We start from the raw sequence: 17,314 nt of genomic DNA, 5'->3' as shown, positions 1-17,314 counted from the left end.
AAACCGATTGTGACAGAAAACTTCCAGAGTCATGCATTTTTTGCACACATGTTGTAGTTGGTTCTTTTGTCGCGTCTTGAACAGACACAAATAATTTTTAAAAGAAACCAGATTCAATCATTCATAAACTAAGAATATAACCAAACATAATTCGACACTAAGTTTAAGACATAATTTTTGACTCCATAAATGTCCATAATTAAAGGCATAAGTTTAAAAACGTTCATTCACGACCACGTCCACGACCACGTCCACCTCGTCCTCTTTTAGGAGGTTGGGCGCTGCTCGATACACCTTCATAGTTCCTTTTTGTGGTGACAGTGACTCTCTTCCTCTTTTTCTTTGGCTCCTCCTCCTACGCCTCCCCAAACTTTGCACCCGCTTCTACATCTTCGAGATTGTTCAATTCATCAATCATCTTTTCATTGGCCTTAACATTTTTCCCTTCCCTGATTTCTAGCTTTGCTTGGGTTATCAAGTACCCGACTCGTCTTCTCTGTTTCCATTTTAAACAACAAACATTCAACAAAAAATGCTAAAACCATTAACAAAACCGTATTTGAGTAAAAATACGCACCAAGCTTTCGAGAGCTTTATCTTTGTCCTCTATCTGGGGCCTCTCATCTACTCATATCACTCGAGTATGCGAAACATTGAGGTACCACGACATGTAACCCGGGATTGCCTCATCATCTGTTTGAGATCGACCATCCATAGCATATCCGTTGTACCTTCTGTCTTCCCAATATTCACATGATGGTAAAGGGTGGTGAACAATATCAATATCATTATCAAATTATTTGGTTTTTTCTCATTGATTTTAAATTTCTTGTGCTCCTTTGGGATTTTTTGTATGTATACGCATTGTCTTGCGACTCTCGTCGGGTTGTACATTACATCCTTTTGGGTGAAACAAAGGCCCAAAATAATTTTTTTGCTCGGTGCACCCAGCCGTCTTTCCCTTTCCTTTGGCCAAATCGTTCTTGTAGGGGTCAAAGACAGCATCTTTGGCCGTCAAATTGTCCAACTTGCGTCTAAACTTCAGATAATCTAATTTTTGGGATTGCGGTTTACTTTTGTAGGTGTACATGTCTCCATAATGCTTCGGTCCTATTCCTTGTTAAGAAAAGCCCTTTCAGCAAATATTTGGAAGTGTAAATATATCCATGCCTGCAACAAATCCATATTCCCTCTGATTTGGTTCCTTTGAGCCCTAGAAGCCTTTCTCAACTCGTTCAACGAGTGTGCAAAGATGGCAGTACCCCAATTCGTGAATCTTGTCAAATGGTTGCAACAACTGAATAAAGTTGGCGCTCATACGGGCACCAAAAACATCGGGGAATATAACAGCTCCCAGGACGTAGAAGACATATGCATTGTCCGTGGCGATAATACGTTCACGGATCACCACTTTGCCCTCAACACGAAGCTTCTTTGTTCCCAAGAAGCTGTCCCTCAGCTTCAAGAGATGGAATATCCTCTGCTTTGCCTTGCCTACTAGCATATCTGACTTGGTCTTCTCCTCATCCCATTGGAACACATCCTCGGTGAACACGTAAATCTTGTCCCAGTTAAGCTCTTGCATGTAATTTTCGTGCTTCACGGCTTTACCTTCTATATTTAGCCCGGTAATGAACTTCGCGTCATTTAGAATTGTCGTAATTTCGCCAAACGGAAGATGCAAAGTATCCGTTTCCCCGTAATATCTCTCGGCAAAGGAGAAAAAAGAGGTTTGTCGTAACCAAGAACCAAATTTTCAACCGCAGGCATCAACCCCGTAGAATATACTAGGTCGATTACTTCCCGAACTTCTCCTACGGTTGATTATATTGCTTCCAGTGGCCAACACTTCATCATACTCACCGACGTTCCTGGCTTCATAAGACGAACGACATCCTTGTGATCCTTTAAAAAAAAACAAACCTTATGGACAATAATCAAAACACTACGCAGATAATAAGTTTTGTGTTACGTAGCATAAGGTTTAGGTAGTTACTATGGTATGGCAGACAACCGCGGACCAACTGTCTTTGTACCCCCATAACATCTGTCCTCCATCACCAGGTAACTCGTAAACGGGATCCTTAGGGCCGCGAGGAAACATCTTCAGCGGGTGGGGCATGTGGTCACCTTTCTTCTTATTTGGAACATCTTTCTTCTTACCATCTGTCTTACCTTGTTCTTAAGCGTCTCCTCCTTGGACTTGTTGTTGAACTTCTCCTCCTTGGACTTGTTCTCCATCACCTTTCTTTCCACCACTTTCTTCTCCATCACCTTCATCCTTACTTTCTTCTCCATCCCCTTCATCCTCACTTTCTTCTCCATCATCCTCATCCTCACTTTCTTCTCCATCACCTTCCTTGCCACCGGTTTCTTCTCCATCACCTTCCTTGCCACCACTTTCTTCTTCGTTGATGTCCTTGCCACCACTTTCTTCTTCATTAACTTCCTCCTCACCACTTTCTTCTTCAGCAACTTCTCTATCACCAGCTCGTTCTTCAGTAGGTGTATCGGAATCAGAGTCTTCTTGTGTTGGTTGCTCCGCTTGAGGTGGTGGGTCATTGATGCGGATCGCTTTGGATTTACTCCCCGAGCCCCTTCGATGGGAAGTCATGTTTCTTCTTATATTTCAACTCAGCTAGCTTTTGTTGCTTGTCCTTGTTTGGCCTGTAGAATACGAAGATAAGCAACAAACAACAAAGTAATTATATAAGGTATACAATCGGTCAATTCGATACACATTTAAAACCCGATTCCTGACATAACACACAACAATCGGATTGTATAAGTGCTCATGTAATCCGATTCTAACAAAAATAAAGGAACAAAAAGGTTGGGAATTTTTTCTTACATGAATCGGTTTACTCGATACACATGCAAAATACGATTCCAGCATTACAACAACAATCGGTTTTTTAAAAGTGCTCATGTAATCCTACTATTGACTAAGCATATAAGAATTCAAAGGCTACGCAATCGGTTTTTGTGGATACATATGTAATCCGATTCTAACGAAAAAAGTTACAGAAAAGAAGGTTATCCCTGCAGTAAAAGAATCGGGCTATGTGGACATTAACATAGTCCTGTTCTGGTTCAAATTTCTCAAACCAGAAAGACATTCATCACAATCGGGGTATGTAGACATGAACATCAACCGTGTCTAAAAACAATCGGTTCACAAGTACATGAACATCGTCCGATTCTGGTAAACCAGAAAAATTTGATTTCAAAATTTCTAATTTTTGAGCGACTGCATGTTACTAAAACCTAGTTTAGAGGCTTGGGTTGATAGAAAAGTACCTGATTCGACCCATTTCCTCCTCTTGTGTGATCAAAGATGGTTCAACTTCCTCAACCGTTTTCTTCTTCGGTTTGTTTCCAATCGCTTGAACAATTCCGGGATTACTCGCACAAGGATAGTTCCGGTTAATAGCATGCTTTACTCGTCTCGTCATTATATAGAAGAAAAAAACACCGATTAATCGTTTCCGGATCGTCGATGATCGACGATGTTTTGGTTTCAAAAAATTGAAAAAAGAGGGAGAAGAATAGAAGAAGAATCGGTTTATATAATGAAATAAAAACTGATTCTAGTTTTAGGTTTTATTATTAAGAGTTAATGAGGGTAAATTTGTAGTATTCACATTTTATAAAGGGTAAATTGGTAAATTCATCAAATATAAACACCCCTTAACCTTTTCTACTAGATGGATATGGAAATCTACATGCCCAAAATAATGTTCCTAGGCCCCAATTTAGCCAGGGCAATAATACTCAAAAGTTAAAAGAAAAAACATTTTTTTTGAATCCTATTATTGGGGCTGTAGGGAAGATGGGTTTTTGGGGGCTTAATGGGGTCATGAAATAGTGGTTCTTATAACCCCTTATCCTCCATTTTGCATAATCCCCAATATATCCTTGATTTGATTAGTGATAATTATGATGATTAAGTAAACTAATCACGATTAGCAACTGGATTATACTAATTTAGTGATTAATTTCTTGAGAATTAAAACTTTTTTTGTTCTTTTGTTTTTGATTTAGAAAAAGAAGAAGGATGATTTTGATGAACTTTTTTGAAAACTTTGAAGAAAAGCTGATGAAACCTATCCTGAAACTAGTCTAGAAAACATTTCAAATGAACCCCCATTTGAAATTTTGATTGATTCAAATCCGGTTGAAACAGAAAATTTCTGAGTTTATTTAAAGCTTACGGCTGGGAAAATGTTGTCGTCCCAGCTGTAATCTTCATTTACGTTTTACGGTCCGAAGATTAAGGATTTCATGCCGTAATGTACATTCACGGCTAGGTTTGTAAGAACTTCTGGCCGTAATTCAAACAAACGACTGGGATAGTATGAACTCCTGACCGAATAGTTAACCAGAGTCTTCTATGTATCAATTACGGTTCAATAACCAACCGTAAATTCAATAAACGGCTAGGATACCCAGCCGTTTATAGGCCTGAAATGTCTCAACCAATGCATTTAATGCATTGCTTGACTTATATTTTTAAACTAAACGACTAGTTTTCAAAAAACATAACCGTTATGTCATTAAATCCAATGCATTTAGTGCATTGCTTGACTTTTATTTTTAAACTAAACGACTAGTTTTCAAAAAACATAACCGTTATGTCATTAAACCCTATCTTGCTCACCCAAATCCTAGTTATAAGCTCTCATATTGATTCTCATCTATTTCTCATCCAAAAAAAATAAGAAAAAAACACTATGGTGACTCCCTACACCAATGAAGAAGATTTTGCGATTGTTAGAGCATGGGCGACGGTCAGATAACATGATGAAGATCTAGACATTGACATAGATCAAACATCCTTGTCTTTTTGGAACCGTGTTTTCATAGTTTTTGTTGCACTAAACGGAAATCGTAATGAAAGAATTTTGGCAAGCGTTAATGAGAGATTCGAGAAAGTCTTTGAAGAATGCGGAGATTTCAAAAAGGAAATGAAAGCCCAAAAGGAATCCAATCCCACAATGCCAAGTGCGATAAGACTAAGTTTTTTAATAAGTTGTTTCATTAGAAATCATTTTTAGTTACATTATCTAACATATCGTATTTGTTTTTATAGTGGTCGAGGGCTCACCGCCAATATGAGGCAGTTCATGGAAAAGAGTTTCAACAAAATGATAGCTATCGCATCTTAGAAAATGCTACCTATGATTTTGACCGATACGAATAAGGGTTTTAATTGTTATGATCCATCTCATCAATGTAATGAAATATGTATGCTTTTTCGATTCAATGAATGAAACACCATTTTGTTTTATGTTTTTTCAAGTATTTTCGGCCAGGTTTTAATGCAGACCGACCTAAGCGTTTTGACCATAAAAACTGAAAATTCATATTTACGGTTTGAATAACAAACCACGACCTAACCGTAACAAACATATCGGCTGGATTTCCATTGTTACCAAACCGTAATTGATATATCGGTTTGGAAGCTGGTTTTTCGGTTGGGATTTAAAAATTTACGGAAGGATATTCTGGCCGTTAATTAAGATTCCCATATTTACAGATACTTACGGTCGGTAAACCCAGCCGTAACTTTGGTTGATTTTGTAAATTTTGTAGTCCTATTCGATCAAATTTTTCACTTTCCACTAAATAATGTTACCATTACATAAAACATGGAATAATACACTTAAATAATCAAGGTTGGTTGTAAATCTCAATAAACTCTCTCGTGATCCAATAACATTTCTAATGCTCAAATTCTTTGCGACGAATAACTTGGTAACGACCAACAGCCCAGGCGACCTAAAAAAAAATCAAAGTAAAGTTAGTATTTTATTCAAAACTTACTCGAGTAAAAGAAATTTGCACATACTCACTCTATTGAAAAAATACATTTCGGGACTCATCGCCTTCTCCCGTGCTAATTGCAACCTAAAAACTTCCATTTCTTGGTAAATCTCCTTGAACCTATCATTTATTTGGTTCATCGATCTTCCATTTTGACTACCATCTATAGCCACAAAGACCATAAATATACGGTTTAATTGAGAATCATCACTTTCACCCGCGTTAATGCCTTGATTTTCGTCATGCTTTCTCACCGTGAGCGTCGCTCTAACGATTGCCATATCTTCTTCGATGGTGTAGGGAGTCACCATGTTTCTTCCTTTTTTTGCTACAATTGTGAGAGAGAGATAGAGAGGGAGTGTGTTTTGTCTGAAAATTTTGATTGGAGAAGGGTCATATTATAGCAAAAAAATGACCCAACAGATAGTTTTTTCAAAAACTAGTCGTTCCTCATAAAACGCAACACATTAACTCAATGCAGTTGGAGCATTACTGCCAGCAAATATATAAACTTCTGACTGGTATTAGTTATTTACGGCTTGGTTTTTTAGTGGATCCAAGCCGTAAATCTGAACTTTCCTAGAACTTCCCAGTCGGAAATCGCAATGGAAGATCGATGAAACTCATTAAGAAAATATTTGAGCAGATCTTTCCACAATTGGATGCCTTCAAAGACGAAATGGAAGCCGTAAAGGAAAACAATCTCAATATTCCACGTGCACAAAGAGTAAGTTTGTCGATAATTGGTTCATCAAAACTTGTTTTATGTAAACCGATTTAAAAGAAATTGTTTTATTTGTTTTTCAGTGGGAGATGGCCGAAGCTGAATATGAGGATGTTCATGGAAAGAAGTTTGAACTTCAAGCTTGCTATCATGTCGTGGAAGAAAGTACCTACGGTGACTTCTTCCACTGTTATTAAGACCCATGTTTGCAATGTAATGAAAACTTATTATATGAAATATGTATTCCTTTTCGTTTCACCGAAAAATGTATGTTTTTTCCCTTCCTTGGTTCCCAAATATGACACAATTATATAAGACCAAAGAAACATTCATTCATACAATTACGGTTGGTAAACCCATCCGTTTGTAGACCGACGGCTGTGAACACTTTCCAACCCAACCGACATATACCAATACGGCTGGGAAAACTATCCAACCCGACCGACACAGAACATCATGGCTAGGAAAAATTTACAACCCGACCGACTGGGCAACTAGTAGAACGGCTGAGAACCTCGGTTTCGGTTGGGAATTCCCAGCCGATTTTAAATAATTTCCTTGTTTTCTACAGATACAGAACAATTAACGGCTGGGAAAGTCCCAACCGTGTTTGATATTTTACGGTTGGGAGTTATTTGAGTCTCAACCGTTTCAACACAGTTCTTTGAGTCGTAAAAAACTCCTAGCCGTAATTCGCTCAGAACCAGTTTTCTTAAACCATAAATTCTTCAATCTTACCTGTTAAACGAATTTAAAGGCAAAATAAATGGTGGGTTTTTGAATATGTAGCATTTTGGAGGATTTAAATGTGTTTTGACAGATTATTCATTCGCCTAATCTTCAATCTCTAATTTTTGATTCAATGTATTTATATACAATAGAATCATAATAAGTCTATGATAATCCAAATCAATCATCCTGATCTTCTCATACTGAGAATAAATCTTAATAAAATTCAAAGTTTTGTTTGATTTTGATAAAAAAAAAGTAATCAAAGTTTTATTTGATTTTGAGAAGAAGAAGAATAAAAAAGGTTAGGTGAATTAATTTTGGTTTTGAAATTTGATTTAGTTTTGATTTTAGGTATAATAATGGTCAAAGGTATATCTGACTTTTTCAAATAACTTAGATCCCCTTATTCCCTAAGTATGGTACATAGCATGTCAACCCCCAAATTCCAAAAACTTTAAGCCCCAATAATAAGATTTTTTTTTTTTTTTAGGAATGATCCGTAGACAACCTTATATAGACACTGTCCTACAAGATTTATATAAAGTTTGACCATTTTTTCATTTTAACCAATCTAATGGGTTGTAGTTTTTCTAAAACGGGCACCCGAGTACCCATTTAACAGGACTGCCCTACTTGTACTCCGCATATCGAAGTGTTAGCTCAGCTTCCCCTTGTGAATCCCCAAATTACTCGAGAGAGAAAAACAAAATGCAGAGATGGTTTGGCAAAATTCGTCAATTCACAGCATCTTCTTCAACCAAAAATCTTTTATCTGCCAATAAGACCTTTCTCAATTCATCGCCACAGTTACAGAAACCAGTTCCGCTCCTTATTAATAACTCGATTTTTAAGTCCGTTCTAAATGCTCCTTCAAGAACTCAAACCCTGGATTTAGCGTGTAAATCTTTCATCACTAACCCACTGTCAGTAAGTAAATTTTGATCGTTTTATATTTTTATAAACTAGGTTCTGTAGTTTGGGTTTGATCTGACTTGTTTTTTCTAATGGTTTTGTTGTAGTTGAATCAGAGTCGACATTTTTCTTCTAAGGAGAGGAAGAGAAAACCCGGAACTCCAGAAATTTCTAAGTTGAAGAAATACAAAATGAAACCTTACTCGTAATTTCTTGAAACTGCTTTGTTTCATTTGATTCGTTTCCCTATTCTTCATTTGTGTGTGAAGAGATTAGTGTTGATGGTTCTTGGTTGCTGTGGTTGTTTTTATGTACAGATCATTTAAAATGAGATTTAGGGTTATGAATGATGGACAAATTCGACGCTGGCGATCAGGAAAACGGCACAACGCACACTTGAAGGTTTTTATTCTGTACCTTAGTTGTTTGAATATATGTCTCTTAATGAGAACTATTTTATATTGCAATTCATCAGTATCGGTTAGAGAACCAAGCAAGCTGCAAAGAATTTGTGAAAGTTATAAAAAGTGTATAAGAAATTAGGATAAAACTTAGTCATGATTCCAACATAAGAGGAAATGTGATATACACGTCATAGGTTTGTATTTATAAAAGACAGCTAAATTTTGTTTCCTGCAGCTCAAATCAGTTCGTATTAGAGTACAATACAAACATGTTACTGTTTGTAGGCTATTACTTTAGTCTATGTTTGGTCATACTTGTGCATCTAGATATTGTTGGGAGAATAGAAGGAGTATATGTGTAATGTTAAATGTTGAGTGATGCTGAAGGACTTGCAATAGTATTGGTGGTTCACATTACAAGAAGCAACACTTTTTCGTCGCACTTCAGCTACAGCACCAATAGTTTGTATTATTGAGGCACTAGTTTTGTCGTCGATCCTTTGGTATCTAACAAGTAACAATGTTTCTTGTGTTTTTGGCATCTGTACTACAAATAAAGAACATCTAGGTAGAGTGGGGAAAGAAAGTTTCCTAGTTTTTTTATAATGATGACAGAAAGGATTGAGCTAGATGGTTACAACGGGAACCCTTTAAGGAGTTGGTGGACTTAAGGATAATTATAAGGCTAATGTTTTATGTTTGGTTCTTGAAGAACTTCTAATATATAATGGAGATAGTGGCTTTTTGATCTTCCTGCCATTTTTTTAATATGCCATCTTAAATTAACCGCAAGTATGAGAAATACAGACAAACATTAGGAAGTGAGAGTCTGATGCATATCAATACCAAGAATACTAGGCTATATGAAAAAACTGCATGTCAAACTGACGATTCTCCCTTTACATTTGTTAGGGGGAGCCTGCATTGTAGCGAACTTATTTGTAGGCAGTTTATGGTGAATAAGGGTTCTGTTAATTTGGCATTTATGTTCAAGTAGCATCTTTGTATCAAGAGAGTGTATAAGGATCTGGACAACCCATTTCTAGATTTGGTTGACATGCCCTTTAAAGCCTAGCTGAATTTCATTTAATTCTGCGATGATCAAAGGGGATAACATGGATACTGAAAAAGAAAGTCACATTATAAGATCCCGATGTTGATTACCTGCACCTTGCAGTTTAGGTTCATTTGCTGATTGGAAGAAATTCCTTGAAGCAAAGCATGATTTATTGTTACAGATAGAGCTTTTCCAGAAGTGCTATCCAGAAACCTAGTCTTAGTTCCTCCAAACCTGTTCAAGGGGATCGTATGAAGGTGCATGTGCGAGTTAACCTTGAGTGTCACAGTTTAGAGTCAAGGCTTTAGGTAACCACTTTAAAGGATAGAATATGTTTCTCAAAAGTTTCAGGTTGCTTATAGTTTATTATTGATTTCTTTTTACGTAATACTAACTTCAAATATGTCAGTGAATCTTACTGAAAAATAGCTAGTAGAACTTCGTCAATATACACCAGTGAACGTATCTTGAACTGTGTTTTAGTAGAGATTTCATTTGCTAGTCTGGGGTTTCTCATTTCGTTCTATCTGAAGTTTCCATTTTCTATTCTTTTTTCGATTCTGTACCAAGTCAAGCTTATATAATGAAGTGCTGAATATGAGTGATTGAGCTTTGTGGAACTTTAATACGATTTGTATTGGTTGGTAATGCAGTCGAAGATATCAAAGAGAAGACTCAGGCTACCAGCTCTTGTCCACCCTGCTTACGCCACTACAATGAAGAAACTCAACTTTATGTCATGTTGAGGGTGTGCGACTTAAAGACTCCCCAGTTCCTGGTACAAGATGGATGTTATCCTTTCTGGTTTCGGAGTTTTTTCAAATATTCAGAAGACCCAGACATCAAACTTGAGAAAATCATATGGATGTGTGTTTTTCTACTCTTAGAAAATTTTGGGGTCTCAGGATTTTATTTAAAAACAGATGTCAGATGACTTTTTACTCAGCATTAGATCCTTGTTTATTAGAATGTCTTTTTGAGGTGAACTGGAAATGGAGAAGCTGAAGAGTTACGGTAGAACCGTAGAAGAAGCTGCTCTTCTCTGACCACCACTCTGCTCGAAGTGCGACTGTGGCGAGATACCTTTATGGTTCCTATTTAGAGAATATAGCCTCCCGTGGCATAGACCTATGGATATCGCAATCCTTATAAAAATAGTTGGGTCGCCTGACTTATCTTACTTCAATTCCTAAGAGTCGGTCCTTCAGCAGTCTGTGCTTGAGGGTGCAGACGAGGTTTACCTACATGTAATGCCCGAGAAAATGTTTACAAAAAGTCAATTTCCACCAGGTAACCTGAAAATCAGTAAATGGCGCTGCTTCCCTTGGTTGCTAGACTACTGCTACTGCCAGGAGTATTTCGCTAATTAGATATATCTATACCCTTCCAAGCCAGTTGAACATTATTACAATATACATCGAATAGGTCATGACTCGACTTTATTCCATTCCACTGCAGCGCTGCCATGCATGACTGCTAATGGGGTACCGGACTACCGGGGAGGATTCCAGAACTCACAAAGGGTGAACTAAAAGTGGTTCGTCTTATATGCACTTTGCCCGGTAATCTAGTCCCCCTATTTGCAATGTTACTGCCATGCACGTGAAGAATAAACATTCTTAAAACCATTAGGCATTATCCCATCCCGTGTTGACAGTGTAGGCCTAATATATCACAAAAAAATTGTGCATCCGTTTCCTCTTTTAGTGCTTCATTTTGAAAGATACATTGTAATTGTTTGTTAAGAAAAATACATTATACGCCGGTCAAACCCAAAAATCATCTCTTTACTGTACCATCATGGTTTCATTTCGAATCATTCAAGTCCTGTATCTTATTGGTAAAACAAAGAATTTTAAATGAGATAACAAAATTATTTAAAGATATTAAACTAGTTGACTAACACTATGGAAACCTAGCTTACTTAAATAGATGAATCCTATATGGATTTGGAGAAGTTAACAAAAGGATAACTGAAAGGGAAAACGACAAATGAGAAATTATGTCAATTTACACCACGGTAGTCCTCGTATAGAGATTCATTAACCAGACAATTTGAAGGTGTACATGATACATTGTTTGATTTATATTTCTTTTTTTATCAATAGGAAACGACGTATTTTCCTGAGCTTCAACCCTCTCCTTACAAAAAGAAATGTGTCACCCTCTTTCCTTCCTCGAAATATTTTCAGGGGTGGGGGGCCTCGATTTGTGCTGCTCAACGGGCTCTTCCCACCTCTTTCTCTTCCCCTCGTCAAAACGATCAACACCCAGCAGTGGGGTCTCACTCCTCTGTTTATATAATCGATTCCCGGGCAATTTCTTCTCAAGTTCAAGTCAAAGAGAATGATAAGGGAGATACCCAAATGAAGAGTTGAGATCTCTTACTATGTCACTGCATCTCAACATAAGGTTTAGCATCTCACTTGATATATCAACTTTATTCATGCTAATGGTGGTGGCGATGGTGTTTGTGGTAGTTCTTTGCTGATCAAGTTCATTATATTGAGGGATTTTCATGAAACCTTGACCAGTAATAAGAGGAGGTTGAAGAGGCAAAAGAGAAGCAGGAGGCAGTGGTGGAGGAATAAACTTTTGAAAGTTCTTACTATTAATATCCATTCCATGCCCAAATGAGGATGTTGCAAAACTACCATCTGAAGCACTACTACTACTGTTGTTGCTAAGCATCAACTCTTCTCCCCTACTACTACTACCACCAGCTGCACTTTCTTCCACACCCAACTTAAACTTTACACGTGGGTTGTTTTCTCTTTGAATGCTACCCATAACTGAACCTGTTGTCTCTTCTCCTATCGGCTTCTTCAGACACGATTTCAATTGGACCGCTGAATGCTGTTTCTGCTGGGTTTGGCGAGTTGTTGGATATTCATCAATGATATCATCCGGCCGAGATTTAGTGGCAGATTCAGCAGGTACCACATCCTTCAGCTGGTAGTTCACCTTAACATTGCCAAATAGACCTCTGTTTCTGACAGCATAATCATATGCCGCTACTGCATGAGACTTGTTCTTAAACACAACCCTGCAGGTCGATGACTTCCAAAATACACGAAGGAGAGAGTGATCAAGCGGCCCAAACCGTGCAAACCTTGCCTTCAGCTCAGCCGGTGACGGCAAACTTGTTCTAGGAGGAAACATCATTGACAGCATTGCAGGCCCAGGAACCTTCGCTTGGAGATTTTCATGTCTCTTAGTGACAGTAGCTGTCTTGGTTGGTTTTACAGGAAAAACCCCACCAGTCCCTGCCTCTTTCCGTTCTCCTTGCTTTGGTTCTGGAATCCTAAGGATTCCACCCTTCTTTTCAGCAGTCAACGACTTCAACTCGCTCATTTTCTTGAGCTTTTTGGCAGATTTCTCTTCTTGGCGTTCAGAAAGGCTACGCTTTCGTCCGGCTTTAGTAGGATCCTCCGGTCTTGGCAGAGGTTTCGGTAGTCTTGCAGACGCTTTTATTGCATTCTCACCAGAAGGGATCTTAAACGGCCCAGCACCAGCGAGAGACTTATTTTGGTTAAAGTTTGACGTTTCGGGGTCATTCGTAGGAACCAGTACCAAGCTCTTCTGATAAAGAAGGGTACGTAATTGCAGCAGAGCATGTCGTACAATTGTAGGACTGTTTCTTTCCACCCCATAGAATGGATCAACAGCCAGACCTAGCAGGTCATCGAGCAGTTCTGGAAGTTCAACACTGATCTTTGAAGGGTCATCCTTCGGCGACAGCTCCAAGGAATCAGAGAAAATAGTACTGTTGGCACCACCCATTTTCTTTTGTAGATCTAGCTGTAGTTTTCCAGTAGACTTTCTCAAGAACTCTCCATCTTTCCCTTTTTTTAGACGCTTCGGTGGTTGATCTGAGATATCTTCTGACCCTAATTGCTTCTTCCTCTTTTTCTTTTTTTCGCCCATAATAGTCTTATTAGTACTCAAATTCATTGGTCGTTTAAGAACCTTTGCTTTCTTAACAACCGTATCAGAATTCATACCACTCGCCCCTTTGTGAAGCTTGGCATCGACAGGAAATGGAGGTGAACCCAGAGGCTCCAAAATATCTCTGCCATCACCACTTTCGGAAACTTGACCTAGTCCCCCATACCCTTCTGAAGTTAATATTGGTTGTTTGGGTTGTTCAAGTCCTTCAGATTTTCTTGGTTGTGATGTACTCTCCTCCAGTTTCAAATTAACATCAGCCTTTTCTAGTTTCTGGTTAGCACTATCTAGAGTTCCACTGGCTTCTGAATTCATCAATGCAATTGAACCATCCAATTCAGTATCAGTGGTACCTGTATCCCCAACACGCATCCCTTTATCACTCATTTGACGCCAGACATCCGTATCCTCGAACCCAGAGCTTCCTTCTACTATGACAGTGCTGATGTCCGTGCTAGATTTAGCAACACCGACACCATCACAGTTAACTGTTTGAACTCCTTCATGTTCTTTAGAAATCGGAGGCTTCTTAGAAACAGCTGGTGTTCTCTTTTTGAAAACATAATCCCCTGGTGCCATTGCCACAGTAACTGCGTGACCTTTGCTAAGTTTTGGAGCTTTAGGTACATTTGGTTTATCCCTCCGTTTGAGTAGAAACTTATCCTTCTTCGCTTTGTCCTTGACTTTTGACGACTTTGTGAAGCCTTTCTCACCCAATGCTTCAGCAATTACGAGAGGACCACTTAAAGGGGCTGAAAAAGACGTTAAAAGATACACGACATAAAGATTTGCTTGTATGCTGGTGATAGTATAAGTAACCATGAAATTGTGTTAAAGGGAAGCATACCAACTTTATATGGCAATAGAAAGCAACCAAGTGGTACAAATATGTTTCAACTAGATGTTTATACAACGAGGAACGCGTGGACGATAAATAGACATGCATGTAAATTATTTTGATGGAATACAGACATTTTCATTTGACAAAGCCGGAGACAACATTCAGATGGAATATCAGTAAATTTACTTGAGGTTATTCCACATATAAGATTGAGTGAAATGTGTTCTGTCATTTCAAAACTTAGTACAGAAAGGACAAGCTTAATCCAACATTTGGCCAAAGATGTTTTAAAAAACCCAAAGAAGCATAATGGAAAAACAAACAAAAAATTTAATATGTTAGGATCAGATCTAACAGGATTATACATTGTGTGACAAACTTTAGTAACAGAAATCTATAAACAAAGATTATAATAGCCGTTATTTTAAATAAAACATGTACCTCGAAGGGGAACTTTAGCACCCTGATCCAACACCCGCGTTGCACTGGTATCAGGGCGTGCAGATGGCCCTCCAAATGCCTGAGAATAGGTCTCATCGAATTCTTCATAAGTTTCTTTCCGTAGAGCAAGAAAAGTAGCCACGTTCCTAATCCAATCAATACCCTTCCTTTCATTATCCTTTTCCCTGTAATCCCGGGGATTGGCAGCCAACTGCTGAACAAAGGAAAGTGCTTCACCAGGCTGAAAACTATCTCTTGCCTTTTTGATTTCCTTAACCGAATATGTCCCTCCTTCATAGTCAAGCACATCAACTGTAAATTGCCCTCGTATGTTTGTTGGCCGAAAATTGCGGGGGTTTCTACAGCAACAAACCAACCCAAGAGAAGCTCTTCGACGAACTTCATCAACAGCTTCTTCAACAGCTCTAACAAAAATTCTCATAGTCGTTTGTTGTGATTTTTCAGAATAATTTGGTTCAAATGGAATTAGCTCAGCTGGATCAAACCATCCATAACTACTATCACCAAAAAATGCAACTAATACATGACCGACACGTTTTGAACGCCTAACAGATGTTGTAGCATATGCTTCACTAAAAACTTGCCCTGGCCACCATGGATGAGACTTTACTTTCCCCCAAACCATATCCCCTGGTTCAAAGCCAAAACTCATCGCCTTCTCAGCTTCTAATCCAAATGCCTCTGCCATTCTATCATCATTCCCTTCATCTACAGTTGAATAAGCTGAATTAAAATCCAATACGTTTGATTTCTCAGACATTTCATCATCTTCTTTCATCTCCTCACTAGACCAATCTTTACTTTTGTCATCAAAATCATCTTCTCTTACCGCCTCAGCCTTTTCTTCGGACACCCTAGTTTCCATTTTCACATCTACACTAGAATCCACAGAAACACTCTCCAAAGACCTCTTCGATTCTACAGTTTTAATATCAAAAACATAATCTGTATCATTATTATTAGAAACCCTAATTCCAACTTTGCTATCTAATTCTTCGTTAACAAACTCAACAGTAGTTGAAATATTATTACCTGACACTTCATTCGATTCGTCTTTCCCAGTCTTATCACCCCCAAGTGAATCCTCAGTTTTGTCAGGAGAATCAAACTCGAACGAAGGAAATTTAGTGGAGACATCATCAGATTTTTCTTCTTCTCTATCAGATTCTTCGTTAGTTCTTGTCATAGCCATAAAACGAAATATCTGATAATAATCGAAAGATTCGAAACCCTTGAGATTTAAAGATTGATAAGAAGAAGAAACCCTAGAAAATTGAAAACAGACATATAAGTCTCGAGCTCTGATAAAATTTGTGTAAAAAAAATGAAGATTATTTTTCGGATCCAAACGTTTCCTTAACTTCTGAGCCTTTTGGTTAGACACGTGACCATAGAATGATTTATTAATACCCTGGCCCCTGGGTAACAAATCTGAGATCAAAATACATAAACAGGACCACATGAACTCCCCAGTCCAGTGTTCGCAAGTCCAGTCCAGTGACAATTTTTGATTGCAAATTAGAGTTGGAAAAGGAGAGAAGCTCCGAGGAACAGCGTGCCTTGCGAGTCAACTCAACTAAAAAAATTGGTAGTTTTCAAAAAAAAAAAAAAAAAAAGAAAGAAAAAAAGAAACTTTTATGACTTAGTTATGATATTGTTATGATCCTTCTGGCTACCCCTAACAACTATGCGAATGTAATAACTCTGCAATCATTGTCTAGCCGTTAAAACAACATTTACTGCGTTCTTTTTACTCAAAACCAACGTGTAGGATAGATGCACGTGTAGGGCCTTGATTAGTTAGGGTTTTGAACTTAGGGTCTTCTTTCAGTATTTAAGACAAGTTGTGTTGGATCTGTTGTTTTTATCAGATAATGAATTGAAATTGAGGTTGCGCTCTTTGAGTGTAGAGGTTACCAAAGCTTTCGTTCTTCCCTGTTAAAGAGTCCTTCTCTTGTATTGTCAAAATCATCTCAGTTCTTAACAATTGGTATCACCCAGTCGATCTCTTCAAGCATCTACAATGACAGGACCAACCATTAAAGATGTGGATAATAAAGCAGCTGAGCTGACATCTATGATGCAGAGACTCATGGATCTTCACACCAAAGAATCTGAAGAACCTGCTGCAGCTACCAAAGCTCAGACAGGCTCATTAAACTCACTGATTGCTTCTATCAATGCTCTTAATACAAATATACAAAAAGTTCTTCTATCACCACCATACCTTCTCCATCTGCTGAATCTTCAAACAAAGTACATCAGGATTCCCAATTCAAATCCCCAAAAATTGATTTTCCTAAGTTTAATGGTGATAATCCTCGATGTTGGGTTCGTAAGTGTGAAAGATTTTTTCATCTCAAAGCCGTACCAGAACATCAGAAAATTGAGGTAGCTGTTATACATCT

At 38.1% G+C, this 17,314-nt stretch overlaps 2 protein-coding genes across 3 annotated transcripts; one reads left to right on the top strand and one right to left on the bottom strand.

The window, feature by feature from the left end:
* Window positions 1–7,900: 7,900 nt before the first annotated feature.
* LOC113297601 lies at window positions 7,901–10,944 on the top strand. The gene is made up of 4 exons (XM_026546129.1): window positions 7,901–8,209; window positions 8,302–8,399; window positions 8,512–8,596; window positions 10,309–10,944. The coding sequence occupies exons 1-4, from the start codon at window positions 7,991–7,993 to the stop codon at window positions 10,399–10,401; spliced, it is 495 nt and encodes a 164-aa protein (XP_026401914.1). The 5' UTR covers window positions 7,901–7,990; the 3' UTR covers window positions 10,402–10,944.
* Window positions 10,945–11,563: 619 nt separating this feature from the next.
* LOC113297600 lies at window positions 11,564–16,256 on the bottom strand. 2 transcript variants are annotated; one of them, XM_026546128.1, is made up of 3 exons: window positions 15,939–16,256; window positions 14,886–15,824; window positions 11,564–14,355 (listed from the first exon to the last, which is right to left on the bottom strand). In XM_026546128.1, exons 1-3 carry the CDS (start codon window positions 16,096–16,098, stop codon window positions 11,993–11,995), a joined length of 3,462 nt encoding a protein of 1,153 aa, XP_026401913.1. In that variant the 5' UTR covers window positions 16,099–16,256; the 3' UTR covers window positions 11,564–11,992. The 2 variants fall into 2 exon arrangements, with proteins under 2 accessions (XP_026401913.1, XP_026401912.1); XM_026546127.1 differs by having other exon boundaries at window positions 14,886–16,256.
* Window positions 16,257–17,314: the final 1,058 nt, after the last annotated feature.

This window comes from Papaver somniferum, chromosome 7, assembly GCF_003573695.1.
Source record: "Papaver somniferum cultivar HN1 chromosome 7, ASM357369v1, whole genome shotgun sequence".
NCBI lineage: Eukaryota > Viridiplantae > Streptophyta > Magnoliopsida > Ranunculales > Papaveraceae > Papaver > Papaver somniferum.
Note: the sequence above shows the minus strand (reverse complement) of the source record. Positions and strands in the feature narration are given on the sequence as shown.

Excerpts from the sequence above, each read along its gene's own strand:
- LOC113297601 (XM_026546129.1), top strand. The coding sequence starts at position 7,991 with ATGCAGAGATGGTTTGGCAAAATTCGTCAATTCACAGCATCTTCTTCA. Across the intron at positions 8,210-8,301 it reads TCATCACTAACCCACTGTCA|TTGAATCAGAGTCGACATTT; the intron begins GTAAGTAAATTT and ends GTTTTGTTGTAG. Across the intron at positions 8,597-10,308 it reads GGCACAACGCACACTTGAAG|TCGAAGATATCAAAGAGAAG; the intron begins GTTTTTATTCTG and ends TTGGTAATGCAG.
- LOC113297600 (XM_026546127.1), bottom strand. The coding sequence starts at position 16,098 with ATGGCTATGACAAGAACTAACGAAGAATCTGATAGAGAAGAAGAAAAA. Across the intron at positions 14,356-14,885 it reads TGCTAAAGTTCCCCTTCGAG|CCCCTTTAAGTGGTCCTCTC; the intron begins GTACATGTTTTA and ends CGTCTTTTTCAG.